The sequence below is a fragment of the Adelges cooleyi genome, unplaced genomic scaffold (genome assembly GCF_023614345.1).
Source record: "Adelges cooleyi isolate 19-005CV unplaced genomic scaffold, UGA_ACOO_1.1 ACOO_flye_CR_arks_rails_tigmint_CR_PRNA_21, whole genome shotgun sequence".
Taxonomy (NCBI): Eukaryota; Metazoa; Arthropoda; class Insecta; order Hemiptera; family Adelgidae; genus Adelges; species Adelges cooleyi.
The window spans coordinates 107598-126319 of NW_026095871.1; the positions used below are offsets into that span (position 1 = coordinate 107598).

At 32.2% G+C, this 18722-nt stretch overlaps 1 protein-coding gene and 1 non-coding gene across 2 annotated transcripts in view; one reads left to right on the forward strand and one right to left on the reverse strand.

Moving 5' to 3' along the window:
- LOC126834586 (bifunctional heparan sulfate N-deacetylase/N-sulfotransferase) overlaps window positions 1-18722 on the forward strand; it is a 40919-nt gene that overhangs the window by 11331 nt on the left and 10866 nt on the right. Inside the window, exons 2-3 of the mRNA XM_050566613.1 lie at window positions 2582-2921; window positions 11553-11762. Of these exons, the coding sequence (XP_050422570.1) occupies window positions 2788-2921; window positions 11553-11762 (344 nt within the window). The 5' untranslated portion in view covers window positions 2582-2787. The remainder of the gene's footprint in view (window positions 1-2581; window positions 2922-11552; window positions 11763-18722) is intronic.
- Window positions 4121-4202, reverse strand: Trnas-aga (transfer RNA serine (anticodon AGA)). Its single transcript has one exon. It is a non-coding gene; the product is annotated as a tRNA-Ser (tRNA).

An 18722-nucleotide genomic window follows, 5' to 3' on the forward strand; every position in this document is an offset into this window, starting at 1 on the left:
AGTAGATTTAACGTTTAGTAAAAAAAAAAAAACTAGCTTCGTTTTTTGCAGCAGTCTACCTGTGTAAAATCCCCAAGTAGTTTACCAATGTGTTATTGTTGGGAAAGCGTTTTTCAGAGGGGACCGCTATATTATTTGAAAACTTGGTCAATTTAAGTCTGGGAATGTTGATAAGACCACTGATTTACCACTTGTAGTACTTTATGGTCGATGGCGATTATAGCTGTATTAATAGGTACATATGTAAGCACAATCGTGTGCATTGAGTAGACCCGAGGGAATCAACTTGTTTAGTGTACAGCATATATGGATATGACGACTCGAATTTGTTTCCAAAGTGATGCTGCTGATAAAGTACAGCAGCTTGCCTTATCAGATAGAACAGAGTTTATATACTTTTAACGTGTGGGTGTTTTACAATACACTGTTATGTGGAGGTGTGTACCAGTAGTGTGAGCATACGTGAGAACCCTATCAATGGTATCTGATATTATATATTATAACACCGTCGAATGAATTCCATTATTCACTCACAACAGTATAACACTATATATTGTATAATTTAAATTAATTATTTTTTTATAATAAACTGTTGGTGATATTCAATGGACCTGGAGTGTTAATTGAAATGATCTATATATATATATATATATATATGTATATGTATATAAGCTGTTGGATGTAACACTTGTTAATAAAAGAGAGAGAGAAAAAAAAAGGAAGAGTTTGCTGTATCTTTTCACAGTCTATATGATACGTTTATCTTATATATAGCCTTTTACATTATTACACACAACCGACAAAACCTTTTACAATAACTACATTTGTGTGTGTGTGTGCACTTTACCGAGTGATTTTTTTTTTTACCATTGTATGGATTTGGTCGGTCGGCCATAACTTAATGTGACTTGATCCGGACAAAACGGATAACGTGGTACATATTATATTATACACTATTGTAGTCGGACAGTTGAACATTATTCAATAGATTATTTAGCTGAAATTTACACCAACACGAAATTAGTTATCATTCGACTAGTTATTGTTCAAATGTTTTGTTTTCCGACTCAGTTTTCAAGCACATTTTGGCTTTAACCACGTTGAAAGGAAAAACTTACATATTATTATATGAACTCATAATGAAATACCGGTTTTTATCTCACCAGACACTTTAGGCTTGACCTCCACACGGTCGCCGACAAACGCGATCTTGACCCGTTAACGTGAAAAGAGTAATATTTTCATCTAAAAAATAAAATAAAAAATACCGTGAGAAATAATATAATTCTTAGTACGTGCTATGATGCATGTATTTTTCGCAAGACAACCGCGCCAAGAAGGATAACGAGTGGATTATCTACCTTATAGTTTAATTATAATGTCACTCGGCTGTCGTACATGTTTTATTGGCTATGATAATAATAATATAGTGCAAAAGTATAATAACTGTATACTTGACGTGCTACTTTCCAACGACGTCTACGGTTTTACAAGTTAAGTTGATAGCGCAGAATCACAGATGTGTATATATATATATATGTTATTTCATACACACACAAATCCCACAAAAAAGGTATTATATATATATATATTAGAGTGGTCCTTAAAAAGCTGTTTTCAAATTTTAACCTCGACGCCCTTAAAAAAAAAAGTAAAAGAAAATAAACAAAAAATAGGCGTTTTTTTGGTAATTTTTTTAGCTAATTTTCAAACAAGAGAGAACACAAAGAGATGGGGTTGTTTTGCGTTTTATATTAAAGAATATATTAATTTCGACTTATATATAGATATATATATACGACTGATTTAAATACACTGATTTTTCCTCCAATGTACGTTGTTATCAGTGTCCATTCTGATTTATCTATATTTCTGTGATAAGAAGTTTGGCAGTCGATCCACGTGCTAAGGGTAGTCCTGTATGAAATTTTTCATATTTTACCAAACTACAACAATTGGGTCAGACCAAATGTCCAAATCACAGATATATGTATAATAAACAAGATTGCTAATTGTACATGCCGCCAATAGAGAAAATTAAATTTGCCACTGTTCGTCATCTTTGTGGGAATTAGGACCTCGTCACATTACAATATTATAAGCCGTCGATATATATAAGGTTATAATGGTTAAATTGTCGTTTTATAAGGTTGCCTTATAATTTACAATAATAATAATAGACAAACTGTGTTGATCTGAAAACAAATATTTTTTTATTTTATTATTTACATACAAACCTAAAAACAAATAAACGACAATTTAAAGTCTATTATTTAATTGTCTATTGATTTAATATAATAATATATATATATATATATATATATATATATATATATAGTGTAATACACTAATACTCGAGTCATCCTATCTGTTATCCACCTGTTGTACGATAAGCGTTCGCTACAGATATTGATAACAGATAACATGACTTGATAACAGATAATATGACTTGATAACAAACCAAAGAGGGGGCTATTAAGAGGTACATCTCCTTTACATAAATATACATAATATATATGTATAAATTATTCACATCTGTGTAGATTTTTGTTGTACTCAATGTTTGTTGTTTTGTTTGCAGAATGCCAAACAGCCGTCGACGCCGCCGACCATCGAGGAGCTGACCGGCGAGGAAATGCAAACGGCCCGCGCCTGCCAAACGTCATGCCGGAGCTGTCGCCTGGCGCACTGTATGCCACCGACGACGCCGCGTCCACCGCCTTCGGTGCCGCACGGTGACCGCAGCCGGCGCCACTGCTGACCACCACGGCCGCCGCCGCCGCCGCCATGACATTTTTGCTGAAGAACCGGCGCCTGGCCGGACGCCCGTTTTCGGTCAAGCGCTGCGTGGCCGCACTCATGATGGTCGGCTTCCTGTCCATATTCTATTACACGCACTATCTGAGCTCGCCCATCGCCAGGTAAAAACCTAACCGTATACTGTCCAATAGTCTTCTTACCTAGCCCTCATTCTTGAACAGTCAACGACAATACACGATATAAACAGCCGACAACACCAACTGGATATTATTAAAAATACACACTTACCACTCTCGTGCCGGGTTCCATAAACTCGTTTGACTGGAGTTCAAATAAATTCTGTCGCATAAACCGTGGTTTTTAATTTTAACTGTTGTTAAAAATGTAATTCATCACTATAGTTAAAGTACAGGGTCATTTATCGCTGTGTATAAATGTATGTATAGTTAAATTTTGTCATCAATGTTTTGCGTTAAAGTGGTGATAATGGAAATGCGCGTTATCAGTTTATCATTGATAAGACCCTGTATGATAATAATATTCACTCCTACCAGCTGATACCATTTATTCGATAACCAGTATACCGGTAATAACCTGAATTTAAAACAACGTTTGGTGCAACCGGGCATTAATGTTAGTTGACAATAAATTCATTTAAACTTATAATTTGGCTAAATTAAGTAAGTTTCATCGCATAACAATATTATTATTAAATTCTATTTGTCAAGTTAACAAAACGTTAATTGGTAGCTTTCAAAGCGGTTACCTTGATTCCAACGTTCTCATTTGTTATCACAAAATGCGATAAGTGATAATATTATAATCAAATTCCAATTAGTAGTTTATAATTCGATCTATGGCACTTTAACATGCCAATTGACTTTTTAACAAGCTGATTTTACACCTTTTTTTATAATACATGTATTTACTTAAAAACTATATTTAGGTAGATTATGAGTATACGACTGCAATCCTTGTCAGTTTTCAATATAAACGAAATGGTGAATATAGAAAAAAACAATTAACTCTTATCTCGAGATGATTTAGTAAGGGGTAAATAATAGGCGATATTTGACAAAAATTGATCTAGTAGTAGTTGTCCATCTGAATTGAAACATCAGCTAGGGTTTGACAACAACAGCCCATATTATCTAAATTATTTTAGCTATCATATTTAAAGAAATGTGGCCACTGATAAAAAAAAAAAACTAGGAACACGGATCGTTCGGGTCCGTGCATTATACATGTATACTTGGCGGTATAATAAAAACATCAATACCTAAAGAATAACCGGTTATTCGACGGGATGATGGTCTAATGGACTCACACACTGGTGAAATGGTCAAAAAAGTGAATTTCTCGCAGTCGGTAGGATTCGAACCTACGCTCCCAGAGGGAATCTGATTTCTAGTCAGACGCCTTAACCGCTCGGCCACGACTGCCCGATGACTGCACTTGCACAACGTTATGCATTTAAACTTTATTTATGTATAATATTGCACCAAACTAGTCGTTATCTATTGGTAAATTATTTATCACCGTGTAATAGACTAACTTTTGTTAAATTTACTAGCGTTGCTAAAACGTTGTTTTATATTCAGGTTATTACCGGTATACTGGTTATCGAATAAATGGTATCAGCTGGTAGGCGAGTTAATATTATTATCATACGGGGTCTTATCAATGATAAACTGATAACGCACATTTCCATTATCATCACTTTACCGCAATATATTGATAACAAAATTTAACTGTACATACATTTTTACACAGCGATAAATGACCCTGTAATTTAACTTTAGTGATTTTAACAGAATTTATTTTAACCACCGTTAAACGAGTTTAACTCTGTGTAAACATTTGATGCAATCCGGCATAAGTATTTCTTTTGAAACATATTAGGATTAGTATACAAAAAAATTAAAACAGTTTCTCGCATGTCGAGAATTACTATATTATGTTGGTTTCTGACGCGAAATAGCTGTTATTTTCTATAGTCGGATAGGAATTATACGGATACTTACATATTATATTGAATTATAGCTGGTAATAATAGCTGACCAACTACTGCATTACTGACCGTAGTGCGGTGGCGTTTCTGTGTAAAACCTTTGAATATTTCATTTTGTGTCCGATTCGGTTTTAAGGGAATAGTCACGCGAAAAGTTACCTAAAAAAAAAAAGAAATCCTGCTGTTAATTGATCATCAATCATGTAAGAGATTCGCTTTTGAAATTGTTTATTTTCATTTCATTAGTTTTATTCGTTCCTTGCATACCGTACCGCGAGAACACAATGAATCAACTATTTTTTTATACTTTACATCAATTTCAATAGTGACGGGAATCCAAAAATCCGGATTTTCACAAAAAAAAAACGCTATTTAAGCCACTTAAAAATCTTATAAATATTGTTACAATACACAACTGTGTACCTAAAAGCTAAGTTCAATGTTTTGATGGAAATTAAACAAAAAAAAAACGCTTATTTTGACTATAAGTGGCTTTCAAGAAATCTAAAACCCAAAAGCGATTTATCTTTTTAGTGCTTACATTTTCATAAAAAATATTGCACTTAGGCACACAGCTTTATATTGCAAAAAAAAACATATTTAGTACTTTTACAATATTCTTCTGTGGCTTAATTAGTTAATTTTTTTTTTTGAAAATCATTAATTTCAATAGGTATATCATATTACTTGTTGATATAAAATATACTGTATTGTTGAGTTATTAAAATATTTACTTAGCGTTTTGTGTTTGTTGTTTCGCCTGACTTTGTTTACATATTTACATAGTTTTTATGCGTTTGCTTGTAGTAAAAACAAATATTTTAATAAATTAATTCAATAACGCTGCAAACAAAATACCATCACCGTGCACATATTATTAATATGTAATTTATTGTTACAAGGATATTGTGGATTCACACTGCAATCGCAATACTCTACTAAACATTTTTTAATAATAGTATAATACTAACCTATTTTTTATGGTGTAGGTTTCCACTTTATCAGCTAATAAAAATATCTATAGTAATAATAATAAAAAAACAGCGATATGGCGCGCATTGCATACCGGCAAATCTCTGCTAATAAACAGAGTACAATGAGAGAGAGCTTTGATCTATATATTATTATTGTTGTACATTACTCATATTGAAAACTTTTTTTTTTTTTTGGTGCAAAAGCAACGCGCGTGATCGAAATGAAAATGTTGTTGTGCAGTCCCTATATCGCGTGCAAGCATAGCACAGAAAACTAATATTTATTTTAGAACGGTAGTTAATAAAAAATAAACAAATATATTACCCACCGAGGGAAGATAAATACAATTTAAAAAAAGAGGAATTTTTTATCCGGCAAAATAAATATATTACAACAAGAGTCGGTTATTGCGTTAGTGTAGTATTTGGAATCAATAAAATACCTGTAACCTTTAATATTTAAAAGGCCATACCACCTTGAAAACCTTTTTTTTTCCATGCATTTCCATCATATATTGGAAATTACATAATTATATAGGTGTACATGTTTTTAAGTTGATTGATGGGCAAAACGTGCAACGAAAACCAAAAAAAAAAAAACGATATAGGCGATTTTACTATAGACCAAAAAAAAAAAAAAAAAGGCCCAAAACTTTTAAAAAAAAAAAGGATTAATTGGTAAATTTTAGTTTTTTAATCATAGAAAATACACAATCTGTACAGTTTAGAACAACAAGTATATGTGATGATAATAAAAAAAGTAAAAACATATAATAAATTTCATAAAGAAGTCACCCGTTGGTGACACTTAAATTTGATAATGCAAATTATAGTTGAAAGAAAAACATTTTAACTGTATTTTTGTGATTCCTACCAATCGATACAATTCTAAATAATGAGATTTTCAGTGAATTTAACGGAAGATCGTTTGTTAAAACAACCAATTGTAATTGTTTAAAAATTCAACAACCAATAAGTAGGTATTAATTTTAGAGTGAACAAGTCTTTCATAGTAGGCTTCCATTGTGATGCTTTGAATAAAAAACCAATCCCTTCTAGAGCTAAACGTTAACCCTGATAATTGTCTAAAATATTTTGTAGGTGGTTAAGTTAACGTTTGTTGTTTAAATCTATTTTTGTATTAGCTATCGTTTGTGAAAAGTATAAAGCTTCAAAATTAATTTAAAAATAAGGTGTACAATGAAGTTAATGTACGATGAAGTTTTTATTTATTTATTTAACTCGTTTAATATATGGCATTGTAAAAATGGAAAAAAAAACAACAAAAATAAAATGTATGTCTGTGTGTGTACACACAAAATAAATGACTTAATTATTTTGAACCTAATATTAATTTCCTGTAGTTAAAAAATTTTAGTCGCATTACATGTTATAATATGCAACGGACGTGTCACTCAGTTGATTAGCTGTTCTTTTATGAATCATAATAACCGTATTAAATCTAGTAGTTTTTTTTTGTCCCCGTCTCTAAAATTGGACCCTTACCCGAGACAGGAAAATGTCTTTGCCAAGACACTTAATTACTCGGACACGTATATTATATGCTGTACAAAAATCGTGTAAACAACTTAAATAATGTAGTTCACGACTGTGGTGTGTGTGTAATTGATATGCCAACAGGATTGTTCGTCAAAAAACTTGTCAGGAGTCACGACCGAAATCATATATCTCCTATGTGTGTAATCCTATTATCTCATATCCTATTCAAATAACTCATCTTAGCGTCGCAGACATTTTTATTGTGTTTATTCTTCGACTAGACACGATTTCCATTAGCATATACTATAGACTCAGCTGTACCGATCAAAACAATTTCTTTTTGATTCTATCCAGCTACCCGTGTGACATGTGAAATGTAAAAATACACTATTACACTCCATTCAATGATCATGAATAATTATGTTCAGATAAACTATATATTAACAACGCATTTCAATCGGTTTGTTAATTTAATAATAGACTATATTTAATATAATGATTACACGCTGTTGACCTCTTCTAAATCCGAAACAGTGTATTTGATAACGTTTATCTTGCTTACATTATTCAGTGTTGTATTTAAATGGACATTTAAAAAGTTTTACATCACTTAACTAAACCCCCCCCCCCCTTAACGTTTCAACAGCTCAAATTCGCCAATGAACGTTTGATCAATTTTGCACTCTAAAAATCTAGAACTTAGTTTTAAAGGTCTCGTTATCTTACTTAACGTTTCCATTGAAAAAGGACTGAATGTCAATGTGTTAGTTTTGTGCGCGCCAATAAATTAATTAATTTCGCCAAACAAAAGTGTAAAGTTAAAAACTGTTTTTTCTTTTCTTGTGAAGACATTTTTGGGATAAAGGCGATTTTTATCTGTTTCTGCGCTCTCGATGCGTCCAAATCAATGGTGTCGGTTTTCTTTGGAACTCACAAAAGTTTTATTGGAGATTACAGAAGAAAAGTGCACAGCTGAATAAATTGGCAAAATATTTTTATTAATGGGTCCAACCGTCAAAGGCGTTTTGAAATGTTCAAAACTGTTTGATAAGTTATAAAAGTATGCAAATTAGGTATTTACCGAAATAAATTATCGGTATATATAAATAAAATTAAAAAAATAATATATCTAAGACCGTTTTAATTTATACTATATTTATACTTCAGTAGAGTTTCACAAGTATATCTTTGAGGAAAAATATATAGTTATGAACTATGGAATACAGAAATACAATTTAAAAAACATTTCAATCAAAACGAACAAAAACTCTTTGTTGTTTCAGCTTCACTTTATCGTCACATAAAGTTGCAATATTTATGATTTATTTTTTTATAATATCAAATTGGTTCAACCAAAAACAGCATACACTATGTCTACGAATATTGTTGTATTAGCAGCTGTCACCGCAAAGAGGTACCTATTATAATGGGTTTCTTGATTAACTAAGAATTCTCTATTCTCTTTGTAAATGGCTTAATAATAGACTATTATACGCCAATCGTCCCTAAAGTTTTATATTTGATTTTTTTGTATTTTCTGACAAAGAGTAACGGTATTACTTTAAGCGTTAGGTATATATTATTTAGATGTAAAACTGTATAGCTACCTATGACGTGCAGTGTACAATACTTGTGTAAATACACAATATGTAATAAAAAACATGTTACTAGAATGTGTGCAAGACATGTCATGTTAAGTTTCGCATCTGTTATTGAAAACTTGACACACGTGTAGGAGTATATGCGACTTCCACATGAAAATGGAAAACTCTGTATAAAGCGTTATACCGTTTTTTATAAAAAAAAAAAATACTTCTGTCTGTATTTTATTGTTTTTTAAGTTGTTCTCGTGATATGCACTATATTATAAATAGTCTTCTATGTATTATTGAAGAACACATTTCACCCCTCAGCTTGGATTAATAACAGAAAAGCTATTATTCGTCACGTGGAATATTTTTAACATTATTAACTTTTTGGTACAGTTTTGTGTACTTACTTAATTTTAAATGTCCAAACGAAATATGTACTCTTAGGTAATTTTTAAAACCTAGTGTGTCAATGATGAAACGGTCGTTGATATGATGTTCAAATTTAGACATTAAAAATGGATTAATGTTCTATGAAATAGTATGTGCCGTTAATTTTCATAACACATTGCAGTGTGTTGCTGTACAAAATGAATTTTTAACGCGCACACGACGGTAATCAACAATATTATAATTATTAGAATACTAATTAATATTTATTAAATTCGGCATCCGTGCAATGTCTAAGTGCATGAGAAACACCGTTGTTGGCGTTCACATTGTTGCACATAGTAAATTAATTCATTAAACAGACAAATCTACATCAAATTTTTTCTGCTCAGTCTACTACAACGTTATTGATTTTAAAAATTATTCTTTTGGTACTATATGCATATATACAGTCACAGTACAGTAATGAAAATCCCTTTGGCTTGTTGTATGCTATTTGTTTTGTTATCCATGACGTCCAGTCGATGTCAGCAAATTAATAAGCCAACTCGCCCCGTACAGGAAACATCAACCGTGTGTGGTGTTTAATTTCATTACTATAGGTATGTTATAATACAGTTTATGGTATGTGTAATAAATGCACAACGGATACATACATAATTGAACCGCACCACTAATGCGTGTAATGCGCAAATTAAGTAGCTATTGACTGCTATATATATTATTGTGATATGTTGTTGTGATATTGTCGGCCCAAGGATACGGTTTTTGATTGCGTTTGGCACCTAACTGGATAGAAACAACAGCTGTATCGTCCATTGGCCATGACATTATATGAATACACAGTAATTTACACTAATCATTATATATCATACAATTAACTGAGTCGTGGAATTCATCGTTATCATTTATTTATCTCATCTCTTTTATTTTTTCTACATGATTCATAAGCAAAATATTTTGCGTCCAATGTGTTTATACACTATGTATACATTCAAGTGGCACTATATTTGCTCAACGCTTGTAGTTTGAAAAGAAATCTAAAAGTGTGCTTATACCTATTTGCTATTGGTATTATTATGTTCTACAAATATTATCTATTCCGCAACAGCGCGTGGTAACATTTTTTCACCTTATTCAAAACGTATTACCTGTTTTTACAAAATCTGAGTTAAGTCCACAGCTTGACTACAAATTCTCCATTCTATTTGGCGGTAAAGATATATAAGTGCATATTGTTCATCATTTGCTCTGTGATCTGGTAAACGCCATATGGATATAAACTTTGAGCTTGGTTTTCTCGAAATCAATCAAATGTATAGATCTGTAATTATGTAATCTTCTGTTTAAAAAAAATTATTAACATTTATTTACAGCCGTTTTCCCACCACGCTCTGCGTTGTAAACATGCGAAATTTATGAAAAATATATTTAAATTTTTAGCTTCGATGCGGAGCTGAGAAGGTATTGTTTTTACAATGATGTGTTTTTATTATTATTTTTTTTTTTGTGTGTCTCATATCTCGTAAACCGCTGAACCGATTTCTTCGTGTAGCAACTCTATAGATCAGAAATCATACCTGGAAGGTACTTTTACGGGCCAAAAATTAAAAAAAGTCACCCCTTCCCTATTAAAATCGAGAAAAACACCTAAAAAATGTACACATTTTTCAACTTAAAATTACGATGTTCTATAACTTTTTTTAAAATAGTCGAAAATGTACCAAATTTATATGAATTGTTCTTCAAACATAGTACTATCGATAAACATTAACAAACCAAAAAAATATGATAAACCTTTTCCCTTAGAAGGGATAGAATTGTTTTCTCAAAAATCTGTAGTCAAATTTTTCTTTTTATTAAGGAAAAACCCCAAAAATAGGGTAAATTTACACTTTTTTGGCCGTAGTCAGTTTCTAGGTTGCTATGTGTGTGGGAATCAACCGTCAACAGGTAATGAAAATATTTTCATTATACTGTTAATTACGATGTATGGATAACTATGACAGTACATTTTTATAGACAGACGATCAACTGTCTTATCGTATCCACCCTGCACAAGACTAAATATTAAATTTTAAGTACCTTAACGCTGGTCCCGCGATATCTTCTAAACCGCTATAACTGGTTTGAACATACTATCCACAGATTCGCATCGAAGCGTTTATTTTAAAAGTGATTTTATCACTTTCAGTTATAGTAAAATCTGTAGACCTGTGACCTCTCCGTCCCCACTATGCCCCGACCCCACCACTGTACTGGGTTTTTTTTTTTTTTTAATTTTTGGTTTTTGGTTTTAAAATTTTGTGTATTTTGTGTTATGTTTAGTCTGTTGATGCGACGGGATCGCAAAGTGGTCAGAATGCGACCCTATGACATGTGTCCTCCGTTTCAATCCAGACCGCCAACGGACCACAGACCACCTTACCAGCAACCAGGTCATCCCAGGACTGATTCCAAGCTGTTGTTGCTGGTCGAGACTGCATACTCGAGGCTTGGCCGGGAACTTGCCGAGACACTGGTGCACAATAGGCTGAGGTGATTTTTGTACATTTTTTAATACATTTTCAGGTTTTTTTTTTGCTGTAATTTATTGCAACTACACGCGTAGGAGGAAAACAGTTCTCTCGAGAAAAGAATTGATATTTTATTCACCAAACTTCTTCGATTTATTTCGGGGAGGTAATACTACTTTTTTCTCTGCCACTACTTTTTACACGACATTTGGTCTACGCACCAGAATTTTCATCTAAGAAAGTTGTACAGACATTTTTAATTTATTAGTAGTGGTGTGTAAAGCTATTTTTTTTACATGTAAACGTTGCAAACCACGTTATACTCGGCAATAGTATATACTACACGGATGTACAATTAACTGTTGAAACCTCTTAAATAAAACAATCTTTATTTGCCCATAATGTATTCCAAGTCTAACGATTATAGAAAAATTGGTTCTATTTGAAAACCATATTTCGATTTCCTCCGGTTTATAAAGCTTTCTTTTTTATATAATGTTTGATAACAGCATGACGTTCAATAAGAATTCCATTACCGTTTAAAAAAAAAACATGAGTTTCCTATTTGTTTTCTTTTGTACCTACATTTTGTTTTTTTGTCACAAAGAGTACATAATGTTATGTTTACTGTGCAAAACAAATAAATGACATTTTACTACTTTACATTAAAATTTGAATAAAGTTTTTAGACTTCCTCGAAAAAAAAAAAACGAAAAACTATTAATCGTGGTACAAAGAAAAGTTGCTTTCAAAAAAAATGTTATTTGGTCGCTTGTCCTTGTTATTTTAGTTTAAAACAAAACTTGTTCGACCAGAGAAGCTTTTTTTGTTGATTAATATAGTCTTTAATTAGTTTATTTACACCATTTAAGATGCATTAAAAATATGTAGTATTAGTTTGATTATGATGAGTTTAAATCGTTTCCTGGATCGACAATAGCCCTTTAAAATCTTTGTACAAATTATTATTTTTCTACCATCTAATACTATGTGTGTTATCATAGATAAAAAAAACCTGATATGTATGTAACATTTACCATTTATAGGCACACATCGAAGGGCGGTTTCAGTTACAAAAAAAGTTGCTAAAAACCTTTGCCTATCCCACTTTTCAGATATATGCTTGTTTTTATTATTTTTCGGTAAAAAAATGTCATTAATTTAACCATTTTTTTATACTCACAATGTGGTTGTATTGAAAATAGTGCGTTGCTTTGGGCGGTGAACTATTCACGGTTGTACCTGACGTGCAAGGGACTGGAAAATCTCGAGAAAACTTCTTAGCCACATTGTACACACATTATATTATGCCATATTAATATGATATAAGTCGGGTGGAATTTCTTTTGAACCCGTTCTGGCGCATGTGAGCAGAGTTCGAAAGCCCGTGTATAATGTCGGGGGCTGTTGTGTGTGTGTATTTGGTTAAGCAGAAATTTGCAATAATCCCTTATTCCATCAGCTGTATGGTTTTTAAAATTTTTATTTTATGCGCACCTTAAGTGCTTGTTTCCGGTCTATGCGCTTTACTTAGATCTTAATGCGTGCACGTGCATCCGCATAGACGCATCATTGATAAGTATTGCGTCACTAATTTTCATACAATAATGTGTCGACCCGGTTTTTAATGCTTCGGCGGAGTACTTAGAGAGAGTGCATGTACACACACACATTTATATACATATTATATGTTATATACTCGGGTAGTAAAGGGTGAACGACTGACTTGGGCGTGAACTACTAGTAAAAGGTGCCAGCCGAGTGTACCTAGGTATACCTATATACTTGAAATTATACCGTGGACCTTAGTCGAACTGTACATTTGTTAGTTGGACATTAAACGGCCGACAAAAAACCATTTTCTTTTCTTTTATTAGAAGATGTATACTTACTACACTAGAGACCTCTAAGTGTATTGGCAAAAACATACAAAATCGCCTACGGCGGTTGAATTTTGTTCAAAAAGTCACTTACAAAGTCTGTTGTTATATTATGTGACACAGTTGAATTACTCGTATCCGCTATATATTCAAATCCGAAGTGAAAACATTAAACTTTCACAGCAATAAACTTTACCAATTTCGGTTCGAGTTTCTCGGCTAAATAAAAAAACGTTATAAAAATGTTTTACATCTAAAACATTTTTTAAGCGTTTATTTATATGAAATTTCAACGATGAAACCGGTGAATTATGAATAAATCATTTTTCGCGTTGCTCAAATTTTATAACTTTATTACACTAACGGTTTTTTTAATATTTTCTCCCCATAGCAGAATATAACTAACAATGTTCGGCTTATAAATTAATTTTTGTTTAATCGAAAACAGTGTATACATCAACCACTGCAATCGACAGCTGAAAAGTTTGTTGTGCTTCATAATAATATAGTATGTGTATTTTAATTAAAAAAAGTACCGCACATTGTTGTTCACTCTTCGGTATCTAGGTCGGACGACGGTGGGAACGTCAGGTGATTATTGTGTTGTGTATAATATATATATATATATAGTATATAATCCTACGGGAAACAGAAATGTTAACAGTTTAACCCTCCTGGGGGTGGGGAGAGAGGGTAGTAATGAATTATGGAAATTGTCGGTTTTTTTTTGGGAGGGTTTTTTTTTTTTGAAAAGCGAGTTATAATTATTATATCTCGGCAAGTGTCATATCGTTGAGCGGTCACGATGATAATATAATATGTCTGCTAATCATTTTGCATAGCATCAATCAAAACCCAAAACCCCCAGGGTGCTCCTCTAGGATTGCGTTTATACGGTTATGGGCGTAAGGAAGGGATGAATGGGCAACCGTAGGGGAGGGTGCTCAAAAGCGGTCACGCGGATACAACTTTGTCGGATGATGTGAACTTTGTTATGAAACTGTCAAAGTTTCAACCCTTTTGTGGCGGTGTTCGTGTGTGAACCAAGTCCGGACGAACGGCAGCAGCCCCTTTCTCGCGTACGGGATCAACAACGTACAGGGTTTTACCACCACCGCAGTCTTTGTCGTTTAGCCCACTTCCTCTGAACAATAGCCAACCTTTTCCGGTTAAACGCCGCACACACTAGATTATCAATTAAAATCATTATGAACGCAATAGCTGTATAGTATAGTTATAGTAGTACGCATACACAATAACAGTTATACGATTATCGTGCTATTTTAGAAATTTTATACTTGGCAAAAAAAAAAATGGGTGTAAAATGTTTAAAAGAATGTGTCTTTTTTTTAAAAATAAATTAATGAGTGTCATATTTGAAATTACAAAAAAAAAGGGCTTAGAGGTGCCCTCGATAATGTTGTTTTTTTTCGTTTTGATTACAAGGATTTTTGCTCAGTAAGCCGTATTTTTGGATCTAAAAAACTAAATATTTATGGAAATTCAACTCCCAAAAAAGAGTCTTAATTAGTGAACTAATAATTACATCACAGTTTAACCTTGTGAGTTAAGATTTTGTAAAAAATTGCCTATACTTTACTCTTTAAAATGGGCTGCGCTGACGTCCTCTTAATAAGAGGATTGCACGCGGTCTGTGCTTAAAGAGTTTTTTTACAGGCAATATTTAAGAAAAAAATGGTTTTAATCAATTTCGACCGTGTCAATTAATTTGTACAAGTTTCGAGTAATTGTTTTTAATTTATATATATATATTTTTTCCTATGAGCATAAGTCATTTTGGCCTGTTTTTTGTGCATATAGTGAAAATAAATTTAAAAAAACTGTTTAAAAACGTCAATGGTAATATTTTTCTTATCTGATATATAAAATAAGTTTGCTGAAGCGATAGGGTAGGGGTAGGGGGGAGCAGCGATACAAGTTAAATCGCTTTGATACGTTTACACATCAGTGATTTATTTGTCGTGCTCAGTCAGATTATCCAGAAGAGGAGGCAAGGGGGAGCATCCGGAAAAAAGTTTTTTTCCCGTCCGAAGAAATAGGAATCGGTATTAGAAACAATTTCCGGCGACTATAAATCAGTTTGTCCTGTTAAAAAAAAAAAATATTCTCAAAACGTGTCCCGGATCCCAGATATTTGCCTAGGACTGTGCATCCCATTTCAAAGTCTAAGTACTGATGAAACGCCACGCAGAATAGTTAATAATAATACAGAATGCACTAAATAACAGTGTATACAAAATACAGGGTGAACCACCCAATACATCCCAGGTAATAACCATAAGAAATTGTAATTTTTGTTTCCCTACCCCCCCCCCTTCCAACTTAGTTTTTTTTGGTAACTTAATACGGTAAAGCCACATACATGCCACACAGAGAATGATAACCCTTTAAAATAGCGTTTCTCGTCCACGAGTGATATACCTAGTTGTGTCGACAACGAATTTTTATAAAACTTGCGAATGTAATGATTCAATAGATAACATAATATTATTCTTATGTATTTTGTATTAAAATCATTTTTACATTATAACCGTATTACACTACACATCATTACAGACATTAGTAATACTTCCTGTTGAATGGTTCTCGCTGTCATTTGCCAAATGTTGGAAAAATGCAATGAATTAAAAATGTAATGTCAATAATAAGCCGTTGTAACAAATAGCATGTACTTAGGTTATGTCATGTTCCTACTGCGATAGTTAACTGCTGAATGGAAGACTTTGCGTTACTTGCTAATTACTGAAATAATTGTGTACTGTTTATCATAGTTTATATTTAAAAAAAAAAAAACGAAACCTCGCGTGGGTTTTTTCAAAGCGGTTTAAGTATAGCAATGTGAAAACACCCACGTACATATTTTATTATAGAACATCAAAGAAATTGGGTCAACTGTGTTTGATTTTTTTATTCAACAACTTATCATAAACATTATTATAATTTTGATGAACTAGTATCTTCTTTGATACGCGTCCCGGGTCTTCTTATATGGCGTATACAAGCGAAAGACTTAAGAAAATATTATGTTCAAGGCGCTTTGAACGCAAAAACTGGATCCGGCATAATGTATCGTAAATTGTGTTTTTTTACGGTTGAAAAGCAAAAAAATAATAATAATAAAAAACGGATACCTATTAAACAACAAACGCTTAATAGCTGTTATAATAGTATTGTGAAACAAAGCGCGGTAGTGTTTGTTTCCTTTCAAGTTGTCGTTTTGAAATATTTTTTAATTAACGGCCTACGACTTGCTAATTGTATTACACTTGGCTAGTTTATTGCGGTTCCCGGAATTACATTAAAAAAAAATGAAATAATAATAATGGTAAAACAATAAACGTGTCCGGGTTGTTTGGGCTTTTTAAATAGGTTAAACCAAAAATAATTCGGAGGCGGTTTTTTATGAGATTTCCATAACTATAGTGGCCCCCAAACGCATTTTGAAATATTAACACAAAAAAAAAATACCGTCTTGCCCTTAAAAAGACACACACACACAAGACAAATCCGGTTGTCGATTGTCTTATACTAGTAGTGGCTAAATACAAATTCCCTATTGTCGTTTGACCGCGAGTGGCCCCACCAGAAACTAATAAAACCAACAACTTGTACTTAGGAATGCTACCGTTCGCCTAACTATTTTATGTATTTTCAAAAAACAATAGTAGTCAAATGTAGTATTTTGTTAAGCGTTATAACTGTCTGAGAGAAGCAAACGAGGTACCCAAATCCATAACAGCTATGCGACTGTGATTTGATACAATATTGACTTTTGATTTTGTTTTACTTCAAACAAATTTATTCCTTTTTCTTTAATGCCAATTAGCAAATAACGGCCCGCCCGAGTTAGGTTAGGTTAGGCCGAATTATTTTTTTTTGCCACTTACTATTCAATTGCTATATAATATAATATATTTTTTCATAACTTTATGATAATATTAATGCAACGTACTTACATATTATATTTTGTTATACCTATAGGTACAGTGTATGAATGTAGTATCGTATTTCCATAATACCAAACAATATCAGCTACTTTGCTGACTCGGAAATCTCTTCATAACTTCCTTTCGTTTAACAACAAAGTAGCATATATATTTTTTTTAATTTAAAAAATGACTATATTAAATAATATTTAATAAAAAAAACGCTAGTTCTTCCTTCTTTAAATATATTAATAGTTTGCGTTCGCCACTACAATAAGACCATTATATAAAAACAAATAACTCAATCGGCCTAAGACTTTAGACATTTTTTAAAAAAAAAACTCTCTTATCAGTGTAGTTGCATAAACTGTTGTGCAGGTAATGTGCGTACAATATTATTAACTCCTTATCAAACCATAACTGGCTGGCTATATGTTATCAAAGATTAGATAATGTTATCACCGTCGACCATCGTTGATCAACTACTTGTTATCAGTATTTCTTATCAGTTTACGTTATTATTGTAAATATTGGCTGCAATATTAAGTTTAAACCAATCAAAAATCGTTATTTAAAAATCTATTGTCTTACTTTGAAGTGTTTAATCTTTGCTAATATTGTACAAACTGCTTACCAATCATGAGATTTTAACGATAACTTCATTTGTGATTTCATTTTCAGTCATGTGACATCATGGTTTTTGTTTACACGCCGAGTGAGCTATATCTGTTTTCACCAATAATATAGTCTGTGATATTATTACCAGTAATTATTTATTCGAGTAATTAAAAAAAATAAAACAAGAAGGCAATGAAAAAATGTTGGCAAAACTCCTCAACAACGCTTTTGTTGTGACGCGACCGTATTGTTAATTATGGCGTTTACTAATTGGTATTTTGAAATTCCATTAAGTAGTAAAAGGGGTAAAAATACTGATGAGTTAATTGAAAACCAAACAACAACCGCGCGCTATCAGTTTATAAAACGTTGTGTATTGCAAATGTGTTTTTTTTTTTTAAACCTAAATCCTATTTAAATGTTACACATTTATTTTGGTAACATAAAAAGAACCCAATCCGGTCCAAGTTCAAAAACGTTCATATACAAAAATGTACAAAATTATTAACAAAGAACAAATTAAACGGGTTAACAAAA